Source organism: Lonchura striata, chromosome 7, assembly GCF_046129695.1.
Source record: "Lonchura striata isolate bLonStr1 chromosome 7, bLonStr1.mat, whole genome shotgun sequence".
Classification (NCBI taxonomy): Eukaryota; Metazoa; Chordata; class Aves; order Passeriformes; family Estrildidae; genus Lonchura; species Lonchura striata.
In genome coordinates, this window is record NC_134609.1 from 4,531,971 (window position 1) to 4,549,988 (window position 18,018).

The following is an 18,018-nucleotide window of genomic DNA, read 5'->3' on the forward strand; positions in this document are numbered from 1 at the left end:
TTTGGCTCAGTGAAAATTCCATCAGCCTTATTACAGGCAGATTATACTGAAATTTCATCCTGGCACAGAGCTACAGAGCTTCACCAATCCATTTAGTTGTAACACAGGAGAAGGAACTGCTTGACACCAAAGACTTCAGGTAGATGAATGGAAATCCAGCTCCTAGAAATGCTGGGCATGTCTACTGAGAATAAAGGACTTCTCTTTTATACCAAGATCTCATCAACAAGCATGGTGAGCTCATACCTCTCATCATGCTTAAGACAGAAGGAAAACAATTAAAATTTCAAAACAATTAGCAAAGCCACTTCCAAGAAGAAAAGTAATGCATTAAGAAAACAGCTACAATAATAGTAAGTTTTCTGTAACAGTATAATTCAGAATTAAGACAGATTTCTCTAACCGTTCCTAATTCTTATCTTCTACATCCAAATCCCAAGGACACCACAACAACTTCCAGATTAGTATGCCATGTGGAAAAACTGAAAGCATCAGCCAGACTTCATTATACTATATTTTTGGTTTCAGCACTATTGGATAATAACTTACAGCTGAAATAAAACATTTCCAGGAGGGTGAAATTCTACCAGCAACATACATATACTTTTCACTATTTTTCAATCCAGATGTGAAAAAAGCTGTTTCAAAGAATTCACTTGTCTCTGATAAAAGGCTTTGGGTGAGGATTTTTTCTTTAATTGTGCAACAGACAGTGAAATACACAGAAAAATTGGAAAAAGGGAAAAGGGAGATGCTAAAACAAGGAATGGTTCAGGACTGAGTTATAGAAGATCCAACATGAAAGGAACCACAAGAGTGAAGACAGAAGAAGAATGCATGTCATTCAAGGCAAGTGCTACATCACATCAGCTTTTTACCCTCTCAATAAAGGTTGGAGACTTCTGTCTTAAAGAAATTAAATCCTCCCCATTTCTTATGCTAAACTAAAATAAAAGGGAAACCCACAACTTCACAGCTGCACATTCTGGGGACATATGAGAAAGATGCATATAAAACCTTCAAAGGAAGAGCAGTCTGACTGCCAGTCACTGAGATTTGGCCATCTACTATCCTTAAGCTCTTTGTAATGTTAAAAATTGCCACATTAGACCAAAAAAGACAACTCAGTTTGGTCCCTACAAAGACAAGTTTATCTCCTATCGCAGACAGTTATGCAAAAAAAGTAAAGATGCATTTAAATGAAGTACATTTACTGAAGTATCAAAATGCTCAGTCTGTGCTGGTTTTCAACTCCAGGCTGTAGCGCTACAATAAATCAGGACTTTCCTAAGAACACTTAGAAAACTTAAAACTACACTGCTTACTTCTTAATCTACCATTGTATTTAAGTTACTACTTATGTATTGTATTTATTATAGCAGCAGAGTGCCACAAAGCTCTGGAAAACTTGGAACTGAGTTTTTATGAGAGCAGTTAAACTTGAAAGTAAAGATACTGAAGACTGCATAGACCAATATTGCATCTACTTTCTGTTTCAGCTTTACCATTCAAACCCAGGCAATTTCCAGTGCCAAGATTTTGTTTTTTCCTGAAAAATCTGGAATAATTCCATGACAACCTCAAGTGCATGTTGCAATGGAACTGCTTTATAAGTGAGAGCAGTATTACGCCACATACCCTGAGAACAGGGGCTCTGCTCTCACATGAAAAAGAGAGCTCTCAAGTGCTCCAGCTATAATATATACATTCCAATTGTATAAATACTTGAGTTGCATAACATTTTGAGGATATTCAGCCTAGGGATGACTCAAGAGTTCATGATCTCTGCAGAACAGCACCTCTGCATAGCTTCCCTTGTTTCCATACAAAATAAGAGACAGAGTGAGTTCTAATCAGTGCTCTCCTCGCCTTGAGGGATCAACTGACCAAAGGGATCAGGCATATCTGTCAGCAAGGTTTAATCCCCAACAAATAACCTCATGCTTCTTCTCAAAATGAAGGAAAACCTAAGAAATTGTCTTACTACAACTTTCCTTCCTCCCCCTTCCCCAAGTGTAATTGTAGTGTTTACAAGCCAAAATATGCAAGTTATTCTCAGTGGAGAAAAAACAGAAGAGGACAAGACACTGGAAGACACCAACAAAACAAATCAGACTGTACTCTGACCCTGAAAAAATTGGCTCCAGTTGCAAATCATTGGGCCTTCAAGAAAAAAAAAGTCTAACTGTGAGGCAGCTGGAAGACAAGCATTTGGCTTTCTTGTATTCCAGCTTGAAAAGTTTATAGCTTAAGTACTTTGGGGAGTTTTTACATTAAGACAGTAAGAAATAATTTTTCCTTTCTCTGTATTTTTTGTTTAGCTGATTTTGGATGAAAACTGGAATGTCCTGAATGCAACAAAACCAACCAATCAAAACTCCCCCAAAGCCCACAGGTATTTCAGAATTCAAAAGAAGTATTTTACACACAGTGGATGAACAACATATATAAAAGACCTTTCGTCATTTAAAGCAGGCACATTAAATCAAAGTATTATTCTGTATAGTTAGTGTTGGTAAGATACCTATTTCTGACCTTCCCACCTTTGGGATTTGGGCATCTTGGCTTCTTCTATCTTAGGTATTAATCACAGTGAAAGGAAAATTGGGTCAGACAGGAATCTACATCTACTAGTGGGTTTCTATAGTTTCCCAGTCTGAATTCCTTCCCCACTTAAATGAGATTCTTTTTCCATGCAAGTGAAGAAAAGAACAAATTCAAATCAGTTTGGACTTCAATAACATATGGGAAAGTCACTCAGACAATCTCAGTTTACAATAACATAAAGATGTTATGCCTAGTCTCTGAATACCTGGTTCCACAGACTTAAATGTTCATCTTTCATCTTCAGCTTTCAGAAAAGCTGTCTTAGTCCCCTCAGTTTGTATGCATTTACAGCTGTATAAACAAGTTTATTCTTATAGTTTATTTGAATAATGGAATATAACTTATATGAAAATGAAAGGAAAATATATTTCCATAGGACAAGACCTGAAAAGTCACAGCAGACAAGTGAAATTCTGCATGGGGTGATCTTTAGTTCTTCCTCTTGCAATGCATAAGAGGATGCAGCACAATCTGAGAGGATGACTAATCTCTGAACATGACTCTTGGCAGCAAGAACACAGCAATGGGTGTAGTTGGAACCAGAATTATTATATTTAATTGTTCGTTGTTTTTTTGGTTTGGGGGGAGGAGAAAGCAAGGCAAGAACAAGGATTGGGAAGGAAGCAGAAGATTCAAATGAGGGCTGTGTGAAGTTACTCATCAGGAATTCAAACTCCAAAACTGATGAGGCCAGAGAAAGCACTTGCATTGCCAGAGCACATCAGCAGGGCAGCATCAAGGACTACTGGTTTGTGAGGACATTTGAGGAATAGAAGGAGTTAAAAAAGAGATTACAAAACTTAGCCCAAAGCCTGGTTCAAGTACACAGCTCTTGTGGAAGTCTGGCCAACATTTTGAGTACAGCAATGGATTCACATCCCAAGCCCTGTTGTGGTTGGTTTCCCCCTGAGGTGATCTACATAAGAAATTCCAGTCAAGAATTCACAGTTTGTCCCAAAGTTGGACAGTACAGTCTGACCCCACTGTGTAAGCACTAATTCTGCAGGTAAGGATGAGGGGCTGCTCCTGAGAAGCAGCAATGGTGCATGGCCCCAGGTGCCCTACATTCCAAACTACACTGTCCAGACTTTCCATTTTGTGCTCCTGTGTGGCAAAAAAAATCCATCCCCTTTGCAGATAACTAGCATTAAAACTGTAAAATACAGAAAATGCTTTGACTTCAGACTGTCAGTACTGACAGCACACATTAAGTGCCATCTGTTTAAAATACACAACCAAAGGATGCACAGGGAGGACAAGGATCAAGCTCCACTTGTGTGTCTGTACAGAAAGGAGCAACAACAGAGGGACAACAGAGTCCTCCCACACACAGGGACATGAGTGCCTGGGTGTCTTCAAGGGCAGGGCTCCTCATCTTCCCATTTTATAGTCCAGCTGTCAGAAACTCAGACACATTTTCAGAAAAGGTCATTGCTTAGCTAGTCCTTCTTCCCTAGTTTTACTTGTCTGGCAAAAAGGTAATATGTAAATTATTTTAGACATTACTCTCTGGAATGGCAGCATGGATAAGCATCAATACTCCCATATGTTTTTGTTCATGTTTCCACTGCAACTCATTTGCTTCAATACTGCAGGAAATTGATCTTCACCTACTCACTTGTCCATCTCTGTTAAACTGATTTTTATTTCAAGTTTTTATTAAATGCTAAAATAATGTGTTTCTGATTGACATATAAAAAGGCAGCATAAGGAAAACTTGCCTGCTTCCCCACCTGCATACTGCTACACAGAGCCATGTCAAGCTCAGCAAAGCACCAACACCACTTCCCTACAACTTCTCAGGGCCAATACTTCTGTGCAGACCTTGAGGCTTCCCCAGGGCAGCACACACCTTGTTTGTTGCCAATGTCTAATCCTAGCCCATACTGACTAACAAATTTACCATCTTCAGCAAGTATTCACAGCCATTCCTAAAGAACTTACCAAGCATCTGCAGGATGAAGAGGTCCTGAAGCTAAAATTAGACTCAAGGTTAACATCATAGGCACTGTATTTATTCATAGTACAGTTTTTGTCAATGTGCATCAAAATTTTATACTCAACACTAAAACTAATGAACAGATTATGTATAAAAGCAATAAAGGCAGCAGAGTAAAAGACATCAGTTTTACAAATGAAACTTTCAGACTGTACATAAAAGCTCTAAATCACTAAAGATGGAATTGGCAAAGCTGCCTATATGTCATATGGCTTTGGAATTTGTATTTATTTCATTTCCGGTAAGGGATTTTTAGCCTAGAAAGGATGAGAACAAATGCATGTATGCACAAACACACTGCAACTTTTTTTTTTAACCTTCAATTCACCTGAAAATAAGATGATTCTTAAAAGAAGGGTCATGTTTAAGCAAATATTGTAGTATTGTTGCTGCATCCAAAAATTGCATTAAGTGAACAAAGACATTTACAGAACTTTGTACTTAATTTACAAATACAGCAAATAAAGTTAAGTGAGAGTAAAAATCAATCAAATGCCCTTATCTATGGAGAAACACTGGAGTCCTTCACTTGATATGTTTTTTTTACTCTCAATGGAAATACTAGTCAAGGGTCACAGGTAACACTTTTGTTTTAAATACATGACAAAGCACAGTCAAAACCAAGGAAAACATTTAAGCATGAAAAAAAAATATCTATAGAAGTTTCTGTGTGTACAGCATTAATGAATTACACAAATAATGTCAAAAATTCTAAGAAAGATATCACTGAAAAATGAAGCCCCACAGAACACTCTTCAAAACACCAATATGTATCCAATATGAAACCCAAATCAGCAATTTTCCTCCTTACAAGCCAGAAACCCAGTGTATATTCTTGAGTTGTATCATTCTCATACTCGTCTTCTTTATATTATTTTCTTTTCCCCCCAAGGTAAAAGCACAAACACTTCTGAGAAGGAAATCCCTCCTCTATTCTGAGGGAGGGTTTAACTCTCAGAATGAAAAGCACTGAGCCTCTCAGTTGAGATGGTGGTGAGAAACCACTCCTTCTCTACTGCTTTACAATGCAAGAGATCTTGCATGAAATATAAAATATAGCAATAAACTGATATAAAGTTGAACTTTATCAACTAAGACTTCATATTACAGGTAAAATCTCAAGATGGTGCCCATTGTATCAGAAGCAGCACAGGAGAAACTGGAGATGAAATGAATAAAACCCAAAAATCCTTGGAATTACTCCACTGCCTTAACAGAATGGTCACTAAACTACAGATGGGATGAGTGCCATTTTCCACAAAAATGAAGCCTTCCCACCACTCAGCTCTGCCTGAACTAAGCAAAAAGTTAAATAAGCATTCTTGATTTACCTTTTTAGAGAAACTGATCCAACCTAAATAGTCTCCTTTCCACTGGGTGGGGTTTTGCCAGAAGGGAGACAAATGCCTCAATCCCAAAATTTCCTGCAAATGTTAACTTGCACTGACATTCTTTCAGCCCTCTAATCCACGCTGCCCTCTCCAAGGAGTCACTGCCTCTTCCCAGGAAGCTGAAGGAGAGGAAGCTCAGTGTAAATTGGATGCCAGCATTCCCATCCCAGCCAGGCACTTGAAGCCAGCTCTGGAAATGTATGGCCTTAATATATCCTTGTCACATGCTATGAGCCAAGCTCTACATCAAGAGGTTATTTTAATGCTAGTGCAGATCCTGATTTCTACCCAGAAAAAGTGGAATGTGTGGAACCAGTTCCTGCAGCTCCAAGCTGCTGCTGTGGTTGAAACAGAGACAAGACCCATGATAATGTCTGATCAGCACCAGCTCACGAGGTCTCACCACAGATAAATAACACTGCAAGAAACAGAGCAGAGTGCTGCCATCAGAAATGGAAACACAGCCCTGGGGAACTACAGTTATAAATAGGCAGCTCAGGAATAGTCATGGATGAAGACACAAAAGAAACCCTTCAGAAGTTAGTCCTGAACATGGATAATAATTAGCTTGAGACATCCTAGTCTCAGGTCAATGATTAATATTTTTAATGCCTGAAAATGCCCTAAGCCACTTGCATTTGAAGCTCTAGATATGCTTCATGTTCAGTGATTAAAAAGTGAGACTGATCCACTTCCAGCCTGACCTACTGCAACCAGAAATTTAAATTTATTTGTATCAGAATATACTGCCTATGCTTACAAAATGCATACATCAACATTGTATTAATAGATAAGAATGTTGTAAAAGTTAGAAGGTTTGTCCCAGACCAACATAAATATTTTTCAGAGGTACAAGAGAAAACACAGGATGTTGCAAACCAAGCTCTTTTACTGTCTTAGATAAGCAAACAGGGCTTGAGGAAGTTTCCTTGATGCCTTTGCTGCTGGAGCCTCCTAAATAAATAAAAATGCATAATCATAGAGGACTTTAACAGAAATATGATGCAGTTAGATAAAGATATTTTTCACATCTTCAAATAATCACAGGTGGTTTATTTTTTGGCTTTGGTTGGGAATTTGTTTATTTGTTTTCTTTTTTAGTCTCTTGATACTACTGTTTCCAAATACCTGGACTGAAAGATCACCTGTTTTTAAAGGCTGGTTTCACCACATCATGCTTCCAAATTGGCTTCAGTAATTTCTGTGGTGCTATTTAATAAAATTAGAAGCTACTTAAGCATGCTACAGGTAAGCACAGGAAGGAAAATGAAAAGAAACCACTAGTCTTCCTTGACACTCCTAAGCTCCTAATAATTAGGATTTTGGTACACACATGAAACATTTGCCCAGTTGCAACTTGACAACTCCAAGCACACTTATGTCTCCCTCAGGGAATAACAGAGTCTGCAGTCAAGAGAAACACAAGCATTTAAATACACTTTTTGCCTAAATCCAGAGATACCTTAAAAACCTCTAAGTATCGGCAAGTAGGCAATGCATGCAAACACCACTTCTGTTTGCTTAAAAAAGGTACAGAAGAAACCCAAAACATAAAAGAATGTCAAATACTCAGGATGAGTCAAACACACAAGTTACAGCTGCCTGGTAGTATTTTGTGCTGCCCACAAAACCAAGCCCTGCAAATGAACTCTCAAAGCCAGGAAAGCCAGATCTGAGGAAACCCTCCAGGTGTAATCCCACAGCTCATGACTAAGATGGACACACTGAGTAATACTGAAATAAAGAGCTTGGATGTGACCTGTGCAGAGCACCATGAGTGCATCATTTCCAGTCACCACCTTGTGCACGTGAGCCCAAGGACTCCACCCAAATCCCACTAAAACCAGTCCACACCTATCACCCACCCTACTGCCCATAGGCCCTTGAGAAGGCTACAGATACACTCCTGTCCAGAGAAGTTTCAGAATGAAAGCTGACCATCAGCAGTAAGATTCCCAAGTGTTTTTGAAGAAGAAAAGAAATCAGCTTGATGATGACAGAGCTAAAAGCAAACCAAAATGATGCATGCTCTGTCCACAGGGCCCACCCTCACCTGTTTTGGATTATGAACTCTTCAAGACATAGAATCACCACCTTCTTACATTTTATATGAGTGCCACACATCTCTATAGGGCTACATAAATTTTCTGTCCCCTGGAAAAATGTCCTGGCTTTGCTGGGGAAAGGGGCCTTGCTTCCTTTGAGATGCAAGGGAAAGGGCCTTGCTTCCTTTGAACCAGATGTTGTGGAACTTGGTGGAAAAAATCCACCATCCACTGAAAATGGGCTTTGGATCAAGGACATGTAATAACTTCATATTATGTGTTTCTCTCACAGGATAAATAAGAAAAACAATTTAGAGAGCAAGGCCCACAAGGATCTTTTACATAAATAGTATGTAACACAACAGCAGAACCATCCATGTTGATTTAGGATTACCTGTTACTGAACTGCAGATCGGAGAGCTCTACAGAGAAAACTATACTGTTATTTACTTATTTTTTGCTAAATTATTAGCAGCTCCCAGTGATTTTGAAAAATCCTCATTAGATGATGTTAGGTTTTCCCTCATCTAAAGCAGTACTACAGTTTAAGAAATATTAGAAGAAAGTATGATAAAGTCCTCAGACTTTAAAAAATGGCACTACCAGAAGACATTTATCTACCCTTCACTTGAATTCAGGACCAGAGCAAGGGGCACTTCTTTACCTGATCTTCCTGCCATGACAGGGCAGAAATATTACCTGAATTTCACCAAGAATTGGGGGTTATTTGGTAACTGCACAAGCAACTGCATTACATGAGCTTGTTTCTGCTAAAATGCTCAATGAAATAATGCATTTTAACATGCAAATTGTTATTAAACTCGAAGTTCAAGGTTGGTAGGAACAGTTCACATCCACTGAGATTCTGCTCGGTTATGAAAATCCAGTACTGCTTTCTCACATGTTTGAAGACCAGCAAAAGACATGTTTGAAGACCACCAAACCCTTGTATTAACCTTCTTTAAAAGCCTCTCTGCAGCTTAACAGTGCAGGCTGAGTCACTGCCAACCCCCCAGGCACAGCCTCCTCTCTCCTCCCTCTTGGTCTGCATGCCTTGACATACAGAATCACCTTCCTGAATTTTTGCCTTGTCATTTGCCATTTCAGCATTCCTATGAAAGCTTCTTCCACCTCACACACCGCTTCCAGCCAACAGCCAAGCTCAGCACATTGAGGGCAATTCATCAGAATACACCAAACATGCCATTATTTATGCAAATAACGCCCTCAAGTGCTAGGTGTGGCCTTTCAAGGATGCACTTCTCCCTCCCTGTTCCACTCAAAATCCTGCCGATAATGTCCTGAAGTCTCATTATCTGAACTGCTTTAAAAAATGCCTTTGCTGCAGCTTGGAGCTCATACTGAGTATCTGCAAGTGTCCTGCTGCCTTAGGTTGCAATGTATTTCTAATGCCACAAATCGCTTTCTTCCTCACTGCACCAACCTGGAACACATGAAATGAGTCTTCATTTTACCTCCACATACTCTGCCTTAGTCATTTCACATGAGAGAGGAAAAATGTAACTCTGATTAGAGGAAATTGCACAGACAGAGACAGTGAGTAAGCCATGAGCAACCATCCAAAGATTTCTTCCAACAAAAGAGAACTCAAAGGAGGTAGTTTCCATCTGGTTTTATTAGCTGTAGTATTGTGTGTGCCTGCTTAGAAACTTCAGAAATCTACACTGTAGAGTTGATATTTTAAGAAAAATGTCAGTTAAAACGAAGCAGCTTTAACCTATTGCAGCACCCACACTGTGCCTAGATAATAACTATGCACAACTACAAGATTTAAATGCCAGGATAGCCACTGTATCATCAGTGTGGATAAGGAGTGCACTCATCGACATACCTAAAGTTTAGCATATTTTGCTGTCCTATTTAATTCAACACAGTATTTTCTACTATTACACTAGTGATGACATAACTGTAAGGTACAACATACCTACAGTAAATAATCAAGTAATCAAATACACATGTCAAACAGATAAGCCACTCAAGAAGAAATATTTTATCCACATCTTTAAGAATTATGAGCAGATGACACTGTGGTAAAATGAATAATGTGGAGAATATAGCATAAGCTACTATGGCTTATCTTTGTTTCAGTAAGTAAAAAAACTCCAAGTATTTTGATAAAATCCTAAGGAGGCACTATTGACACATTCTCCTCTGAGCACACTAATATCAGACAGTTAAGCACCACATTTGGAAAAATAACTCTCACTGCGAGTTAAGAGCAACATAAATATTTTGGCAGGATATATACTCCTCCTCACCAGCCTTTATCAAGGCATCCCACAGTCACATGCTACCCTTTCACATCTTCCTTTCTGGAACAACCACTTTAAATTACACTAAAGTACAGAAAATTACTTCAGTGAACAACAAGTCAAGAAGGAGTATCAAGGCATTTCAGCATACAGAAAAATTTGCACTGTCTTCTCTGTACTAAAGACAAAACAGCTCATCATTTTTATTAGCCTGCAGCATGCAGATTTTCATGAGTATAACTCATAAATAATCTTCTTCACACTATTTGAAAAAAAACCAAAAATATTAAAAAAATCCCCAATACTATGCTGCTTTGTGAAAATAATTTGCAAGTCATTACTCTTGACCATGTTTATCTTTGTAGTTTAGTTGCTGCAGGACTCCTTTTTCCGTGCCTCTGTCCAACCACAAACTTTGTTGAGTCATTTTGTGGATTGTGCATCTCTTTCTTAAAAGCCCATTGCATTTCTCAACCAAATATTTATGCTTTCAACAATATCACAGTAAGCTGCAAGTCAGTATTTTAATAACAGAATCCAGCATTTATCCACAGACAATATCCTTAAGATCACCTCCCAGCATCTTCTGGGTTAACAATTAAGCATAACAGATGTTCATCATGCATATTTTAACATCTTCAGTTAAAGAACTGTTAAATTGTTTTTGTGCATGGATGACAGGAGCATATAACAAAGAGCCTGTTTCTCATCTCATTCCCTGCATGGCTGGTAGCAAGGAGACACTTTAAATGACAAAATTTTTTAAAAATTGATCAACATGGTGGAAACTGCACATGAAGTTTCAGTAGTTGATCACATGCATGAATAATTGGTATATTTTTTTTCCTCTAGTCGGGTACTGTTATAGAACTATCGTTCTTACCTTCTGAAAAAAGTCTTCCCCACTTTTCCCTTTGCCCTCTGCAGCAGCTGCAAAACAAAAGTAGGATCTGGTTACTAAATACACAGGGGACAATTTGCAGGCTTACATATAGAGATTCTCTGCGAGTACACACTACTGTAAAATAACAATTCCAGGTATTTTTTCTCACGCAATAAACATTTGTCTACAGCTGAGTAATACCCAGATTAACCTTTTACAAGTCTCTTGCCAAGACAGAGTCTGAACCCTTCCTATTTGGGTACTCGAGCTCTAACACACTGATAGGTATTTTAGTTACAAAATCCACATGGTCTAAGCGTAGCCATTTAGTCACACTGCATACTCTACCCTGCAATTCTACCAACAGCAGGATCAAAAGAAAGCTAGGAGAGCACAAGACTTGCTGTATCAACTATCACATTACTCAGCTGATTTCAAGACCACGACCTGGATTATCTTCTACTTGTATTTAAACCCATAACTGCAAGTTTAGTTAATGAAAATTATCACACTTAAAATGATACAACTGTTTGCACGTAGCTTGTGTTGTAGTTTATCCCTGTTGAACTAGCAACCAGGTCAAAACACAGTAGCTCAAACTGATTAAAAGAGGGATAATTTCCTTTTCCCTGGAGAAAGGGATGCCTTCAAAAAGAGCTCCGAGGGTGGAAAAGACTTTCCTGAAAGGTACAGGATTACTGAAGCAACTTTGTATTTCTCGTGTACAAAACAGCCCCCTTGAGCTCACCCCATCACCCTGGCTTCAAAGCTATGTTTCAACTACTTAGTTTTGCCCTCCTCCTCCAACTACACAACCAATTCCAAACCCTTAAGGAACTGTTAACTCAGCTAATGCAATGTCACAGCAAATGCAGATACAGGCTGGAAGCATGAGATGACTTCTACCCCAGAGGAAGAAGTGCCACTACGTTTGAAATAAGCTTCTCAAAATCTCAATAACAACACTTAAATATCACAGAGAAGAGCTCACTAGCAAGTTTTATCTAATACAGTTCAGAAGTTCATGATTCAACTCCAGTGCAGCCACAACAGAGGCAGCAAATGAAGCTTGTCAAGCATTCATCTTGCTGTAGAGCAATTCCAGATTCCCCACTTCCACAAGTCTGAGAAAAAAAAACCCTCCGCATCTTCAAAACCCATAGGTGGCTGTATGAGAAGAGCAAACTGGTCTGTGTTTCACCAGAACAAGGTTTTCTGGAAGCACAGAAAACAACTGGACAAGCTTTGTTTTCCAGATTTACCAGCTATTGATATGAGCAGAAAAACACAACTTCCTTGAAGCAGCCCCTTGATAGGTGCACGTTGCTTGCCATGTTTTCCATTCACTCAGGAATAGACAGGAAATGCTTTTGGGAAGTAAGGAGCACCACCACTCTATTTGAAGTGGAACATGGGATCAACATGCCTTTAATCAGAGGGAACAAGATAAATTGGAGATGAGAACGTGACAGATGTGCGGCTGAAGCTGCAGTTTTGAGAATAGACAGATTTTGTTCCAGCTGCAAATGCATAATTTCCAAATTGAATACAAACAAGAGATGGCTTAAGATAATAGCAGTGATGCTCTGCAGGGCATTAAGTAGAATGCTGACAAAGTGGATTCCAAGCTTTTTATTGTAGGTTTATTTTTAATATGAATCATTCTGGTGACCTGATTTACAGCTTGGCCCCACCAACAACTGATGGCACAACAGATAGAATCCAACAAGCACAGACAAAGTGGGAAAGAAGAGGGAATGAAAACATCCCAAAATGGGTTCACAGGGAAAAATCCCACAGCAGTAGAGACAATAGGAAAGTTGGAGCAAATGGCACTTTATAAAAACCTTTAGTTAGTAACTGGTAGGTTTAGTTGTTACAACATATTGTAAAGATAGGATCTTTCATGAGAGCTCTTCAGCACGTCAGATGCTTTATGATAACCCATTTGTCAGGTCCTGTGATAGCTGTGAAAAGGCAGGGCAGACTGTATGGTGGTTTTTGGAAAGACATTGAAGTTGAAGGTCTGTACCTTAGGACACTTCTTCACATGTTAAGAGATACTGCAATCTGTTGGAATTTTGTCACTTCACGTCCAAAATGCAGCACTCTTTAATCCAGGAAGAGGTATGCCTCTGATCATACCTCATTTTTCTATGTTAAGGTGATCTAGTCATTACCATCTCCATTATGCATTGAATTAATAAGGAAAAGATGTTCAGAATTGTGGCTTAAAATATTTTGTTACACTTAGAATGGTATAGTTCACTATAAAAGAGGAAAAAAGCCTAGAAACTTGAAGACAAACTACATGAATCAATGTATTATGTTTCTTTTGTGGTTAGCTATTTTCCAGCTATTATCTCCCTTTTCCCTCCCTCCTCATATAATATAACTCTTTGTACCAATTATCTACTTATTCTTTCATTATTATACTTCCTAAATTTCCTCCGATTTTTAAGAGGAGCAATTAAAGCTAATTAAAGTCTATCAGTTTATGAATTTTGTGATGCTACCCACTATTACCTACATTTGCATGTATGTTTACTCCCAAAATAATTACCTATGTTTAAAAAAACTTCCAACATGTGTCTGAAATGTTTATAATTTGTGTGAATTATCTTGAAGCCTTTCTGCCCTCTAAAGTAGGTAAAGGCAGTCCTGAAAATTCTGAAAAGAGTAGGATAGCCAAAACCCAGGGCAAATATACCCATTTCTCTTATAATTGAAAAGCTAAATAGATTTTGTTACAGCAAGGCAAACCCAGCATCTTTTGCAGGGAAATGAGCAAGAGAAGCATTCCAGAGTTATGAAATTTATGCAGAAGCCATTAAAATGCAAATCATTTACAGTGTTCTCTACAAGCAGATGCAATTTAGTCAGGCATTGAGGTTTACCTCAAATCAGATAAAGTGAGATAAAAGCAAACTTGAATTCGTGTTTAGGAAAAAAGTCTCCTAGGTCATCACATCCCAAGATCGTATTTTCTAAACAAATCTTGAGAGTATTAACCCTGACTCTCAAAATAAACTTCAGCTTTGAAATATCATATTAAGAAGCTCAAGATATTTACATCTGACAATGCACTCTGGCAAATTCTTTTTCTAATCTTCATAATAATAATTAGATTTCCAAACCAAGCTTTATTCAAAAAAGCAGGAAGTTTTCAAGTTCCCAAACACCACAGACAACAAGCCTTTTGTGGGAGGCTGAGGGGGCCAGCAGTGCTGTACCTGTGCTGCATGGAAGGTACAACAGAGCCCATCTCTACTAAATTTGAAATGAGCTTTCAGATTTTAATGAGCAAAGGTTCACATTTTCCGAAATGACTGAATTCAAAATACCACACCAGTTACAAACAACAAAGCAGTGACATTACTGCCTGGCGTGTGCCATAGGAAACCACTCCACCCTGTCCAGTGGTCCCTGTCCCCAGCACACGTTTGAGAGAAATAAAAAAGCAAATGCTAATTAATCCAGTTGTACCTGACTTCTGACTGACAAACTATTTCAATTCTTCCAACACAGGAAATACTGTTTTCTTAGAAAACAGTATTTACTTTATGGTATTGAATAATCACTTAACCAACCCTCCAAAAACTAGGATTACTTTTACACAAGGTGGCTACATTTATTTCAGAAATACAGATGAAACCTATGTAAATGTGCATAACAAGCATTTTATATTTTAAGCTATACTCTGTTTATTGTAATTTCTTCCATACCATGAAATATTTTATATAAGATTTTTGCTTTTCAAGACATATTGGATTGCTGAGGTCCCATCCAATACAAATATGAAACAGTTGAAACAGGTGTTAACTGTTATGGTACCCAAGAAGTGCACCATTTGTCTACTTAATCACCAAATCATAAAAAGACCCAATTGTAATTTCTAAGTTCACATGGAAAAAATGAATTTGAGCTTTCACTTCAAATGTTATTTTAGTTATTAAAAAAGTTATTACAATACAGGTCATATTTTACAGGAAGGGAACCCAAGAAACACTGATTAAGTCAAGTCTTTAAATGAATTACCGTAATTTTGCTGATCTCACACAAGTTTTGTGCCTTATTTTCCAAACTCTTGAAGTCATCAAAAACTCAGGGTAGCTGACTGTGACTGAGTTGGTGACTTGGCCTTTACATTGATTAATGTCCAAACTTCCTCCTCTGTCTGCATTCAAAGACAATATTTTTAAGAGAACAAAAAAGCATGTTCTGCTCCTCAGGTCTCAACTATGATGAAAAAACACCATTCCTTGCATCAAAATACTCTAACACAACAGATAACTAGATATTATTTTAATTGCATCAAAACAAATCAACTTAACAGGATTTCAAAAAGCTGTAGAATAACATACCCAAAGGTAAGTGCTCAGTTCTCCTTTACCTTTCTTTTCCACTGAATTAGAAAGATTTCATAACATTTACATCAAGAGATTCCTCATGCTACTTAGGTCTGAGTTTTTTTACTCTAACTGCCATGGAAACATGCTAGCTACATAACAGTGTTGATTTTTATTAACTCCAAACTTCTTAAATTGAATTGACAGTTATTTATTGAAAGCCTGAGCTATTTCTCCAAAGTTACCAAGCTGCTGTCATACACAAAAAAAAAACCCAACCAAAAACTTCTTTCATTGAACCAGAAACCACCTGATAAAGAGATTGTGTTTTCCTGTGCACCAAGTCAGACACTAACCCACACATGCTCTGAAAGCTTGCTTATATCAAGCCAAGATAAAGAATTCCACCCCCATGACCACAGAGTTAAGCCAAATTGCTGAAAATATGCCTTTAGGAATAAAAAGATAGAGCGTACATTGTTAAAGAAAAAAATCTGACCTTAAATTGAATTTGCTGAAATCCAAACAAAACAATTTTCCATTTTTCTTGTAATTGCAAAGCCAGTCTCACTTCCAGTTTTCAGCTTAGGAACTAAGAAGCCTCAGAGACAACTCAACTAAAATATACAGTCTGGCAAGAGAAGTAACAAGGCTTAAACAAGCAAGAAATCTGAACAAAAAATCTAAATATTTGAGACTGTTAACTGGCATTTCAATAAGGTTATGTATCCTTTTGACTTTATTAATTACAATAAACTTCATAAAATAACCTGTTACACATTGCAATCTCACTATTTTGGAGTCTTACATGGCTTCATGGAGTTTTCCAGAGTTGATGAATGAAAATCAGACATTCAAATTTTCTTAAACTTATATAGAGCAATCTTCAGGTTTTGAGGATGCTCACTATAGACAGGCCAGAGTCAACTGACTGTACCAGCAAAGGAGATTGAGCAAAGGGAGAAAAGCTCCAAAATTCTTGAGAAATTACTGGAATATTCAAAAGAGAATAAACAAAAGAGAAAAAAAAGCATGCTCACAAAAAAGTAATGACAAAGTCAGGACCTACATGGTACCTGATATATTACAGAAACTATCCACAAACTGCATATTCTGTGACAAAAGGACTCTTGGACTTAGGGTGAAAGCGTCACCTTTTATTAAGAAGTCAGATAAAGCATTTTATAAGTCCAAACAAAACCATCCATGGTACAAACTTAAAATACCTCTGTTAGGGCAGCCAAGGATGAGCTGGAAGAATTTCAGCATGCTCAGTAAATGACAATAAGTAGCCTGTCAAATATCTGGGCAGTTTTGGGTGGGTTCCAGTGTATCTCCTCCTGTTAGTAGAACTCAGTGCACAACTGCTGAGCTATCCACAGAGAGCCCAGCTGTGCTCCAGCCTCTGGCAGACCAAACCAGTGCTGGAACAAAGCAGGCTGAGTCTGGGGTGCTCTCACCCTGCTGCTGAAATACAGGGTCAATGAGCCCCCTTGGCCATCCAGGGTCCACGGGCTCCTTCTGGACCCTTTGCCAGCTGGAGGAGGCTCCTGGATCAAGGCCAGCATCACCAGAATGTGACTGTAAACACAGACAGGTGGCACATCCATCATCTTCATTCTCCCCTTAATATTAGTCATATTCACTTATAAGAATATTAACTTTTCAACTCCCCTAAATACTATTTTAAAATTCAAGCACTGATACTAAAATTAGGATTGCTGGCAAAAAAACTAAAACCAGCTCAACAGCCAAAACTCAGAAAGCTTCACCCATCCATCATTTGTGATTAATAAAGGGAACAGCAACACAGAGAAAAAGATAAAACTTAAAATAAACTACACTTGCTTCCACTAGCTCTGCATGCATTGCCAGGAAAGAATGCAAGGAAAAACAACCAACACATGTACTCTGAGGACCAAAAAGACATTGACTTTCAACAAATATTCCCAGAGATTTCCTCATAGTATTTGTAGGGACCTGACAGATTTAGTGACTGAAAGATAAGGGGAAAAAACAAATAGAAAGGAGAAAAAAAGGGAAAAATAATTGGGTTATATCGAAAACAACTCACCTTGTCCATTCCACCATCAATATTTTTCGAGTTGCATAACTACAAAACTCTATATACAACCAATAATTTAATACATAACAACCGTAAATTTAAGATATCTAACAGATTTTTCTAATTTTGCAGAACAAATTTATCCCTAGGGAGAAAGCTGTCTTGCCAAGACTTTGCACAGAAATAAGTCAGCTTGTTTATTTATTTTTAGAGACAAGTCACAGCTTGAAGGCAGGCTGTGAAGCTGGGGTTGCTCAGGAGCCCCTTTTTCCTTGGTGGATTCTCTCCTTTCCAAGGGTGCAGCTCCTCCCCACAGCTGCCTGGTGGGACGTGGAGCACAGTGAGTGCATGGCATGGGATTCAGGAGTTCAATGAAGATAATGAAGTGACTGCTCTGCTTCCTGCC

At 38.2% G+C, this 18,018-nt stretch overlaps 1 protein-coding gene across 2 annotated transcripts in view; it reads right to left on the reverse strand.

The window, feature by feature from the left end:
* BICC1 (BicC family RNA binding protein 1) overlaps window positions 1–18,018 on the reverse strand; it is an 88,991-nt gene that overhangs the window by 45,363 nt on the left and 25,610 nt on the right. The window contains exon 2 of one of the 2 annotated variants that reach the window (XM_021548516.3): window positions 11,199–11,245. In XM_021548516.3, the coding sequence (XP_021404191.2) occupies window positions 11,199–11,245 (47 nt within the window). Of the gene's footprint in view, window positions 1–11,198; window positions 11,246–18,018 lie in introns of those variants that run through there. The other variant, XM_021548517.3, reaches the window with a different exon arrangement.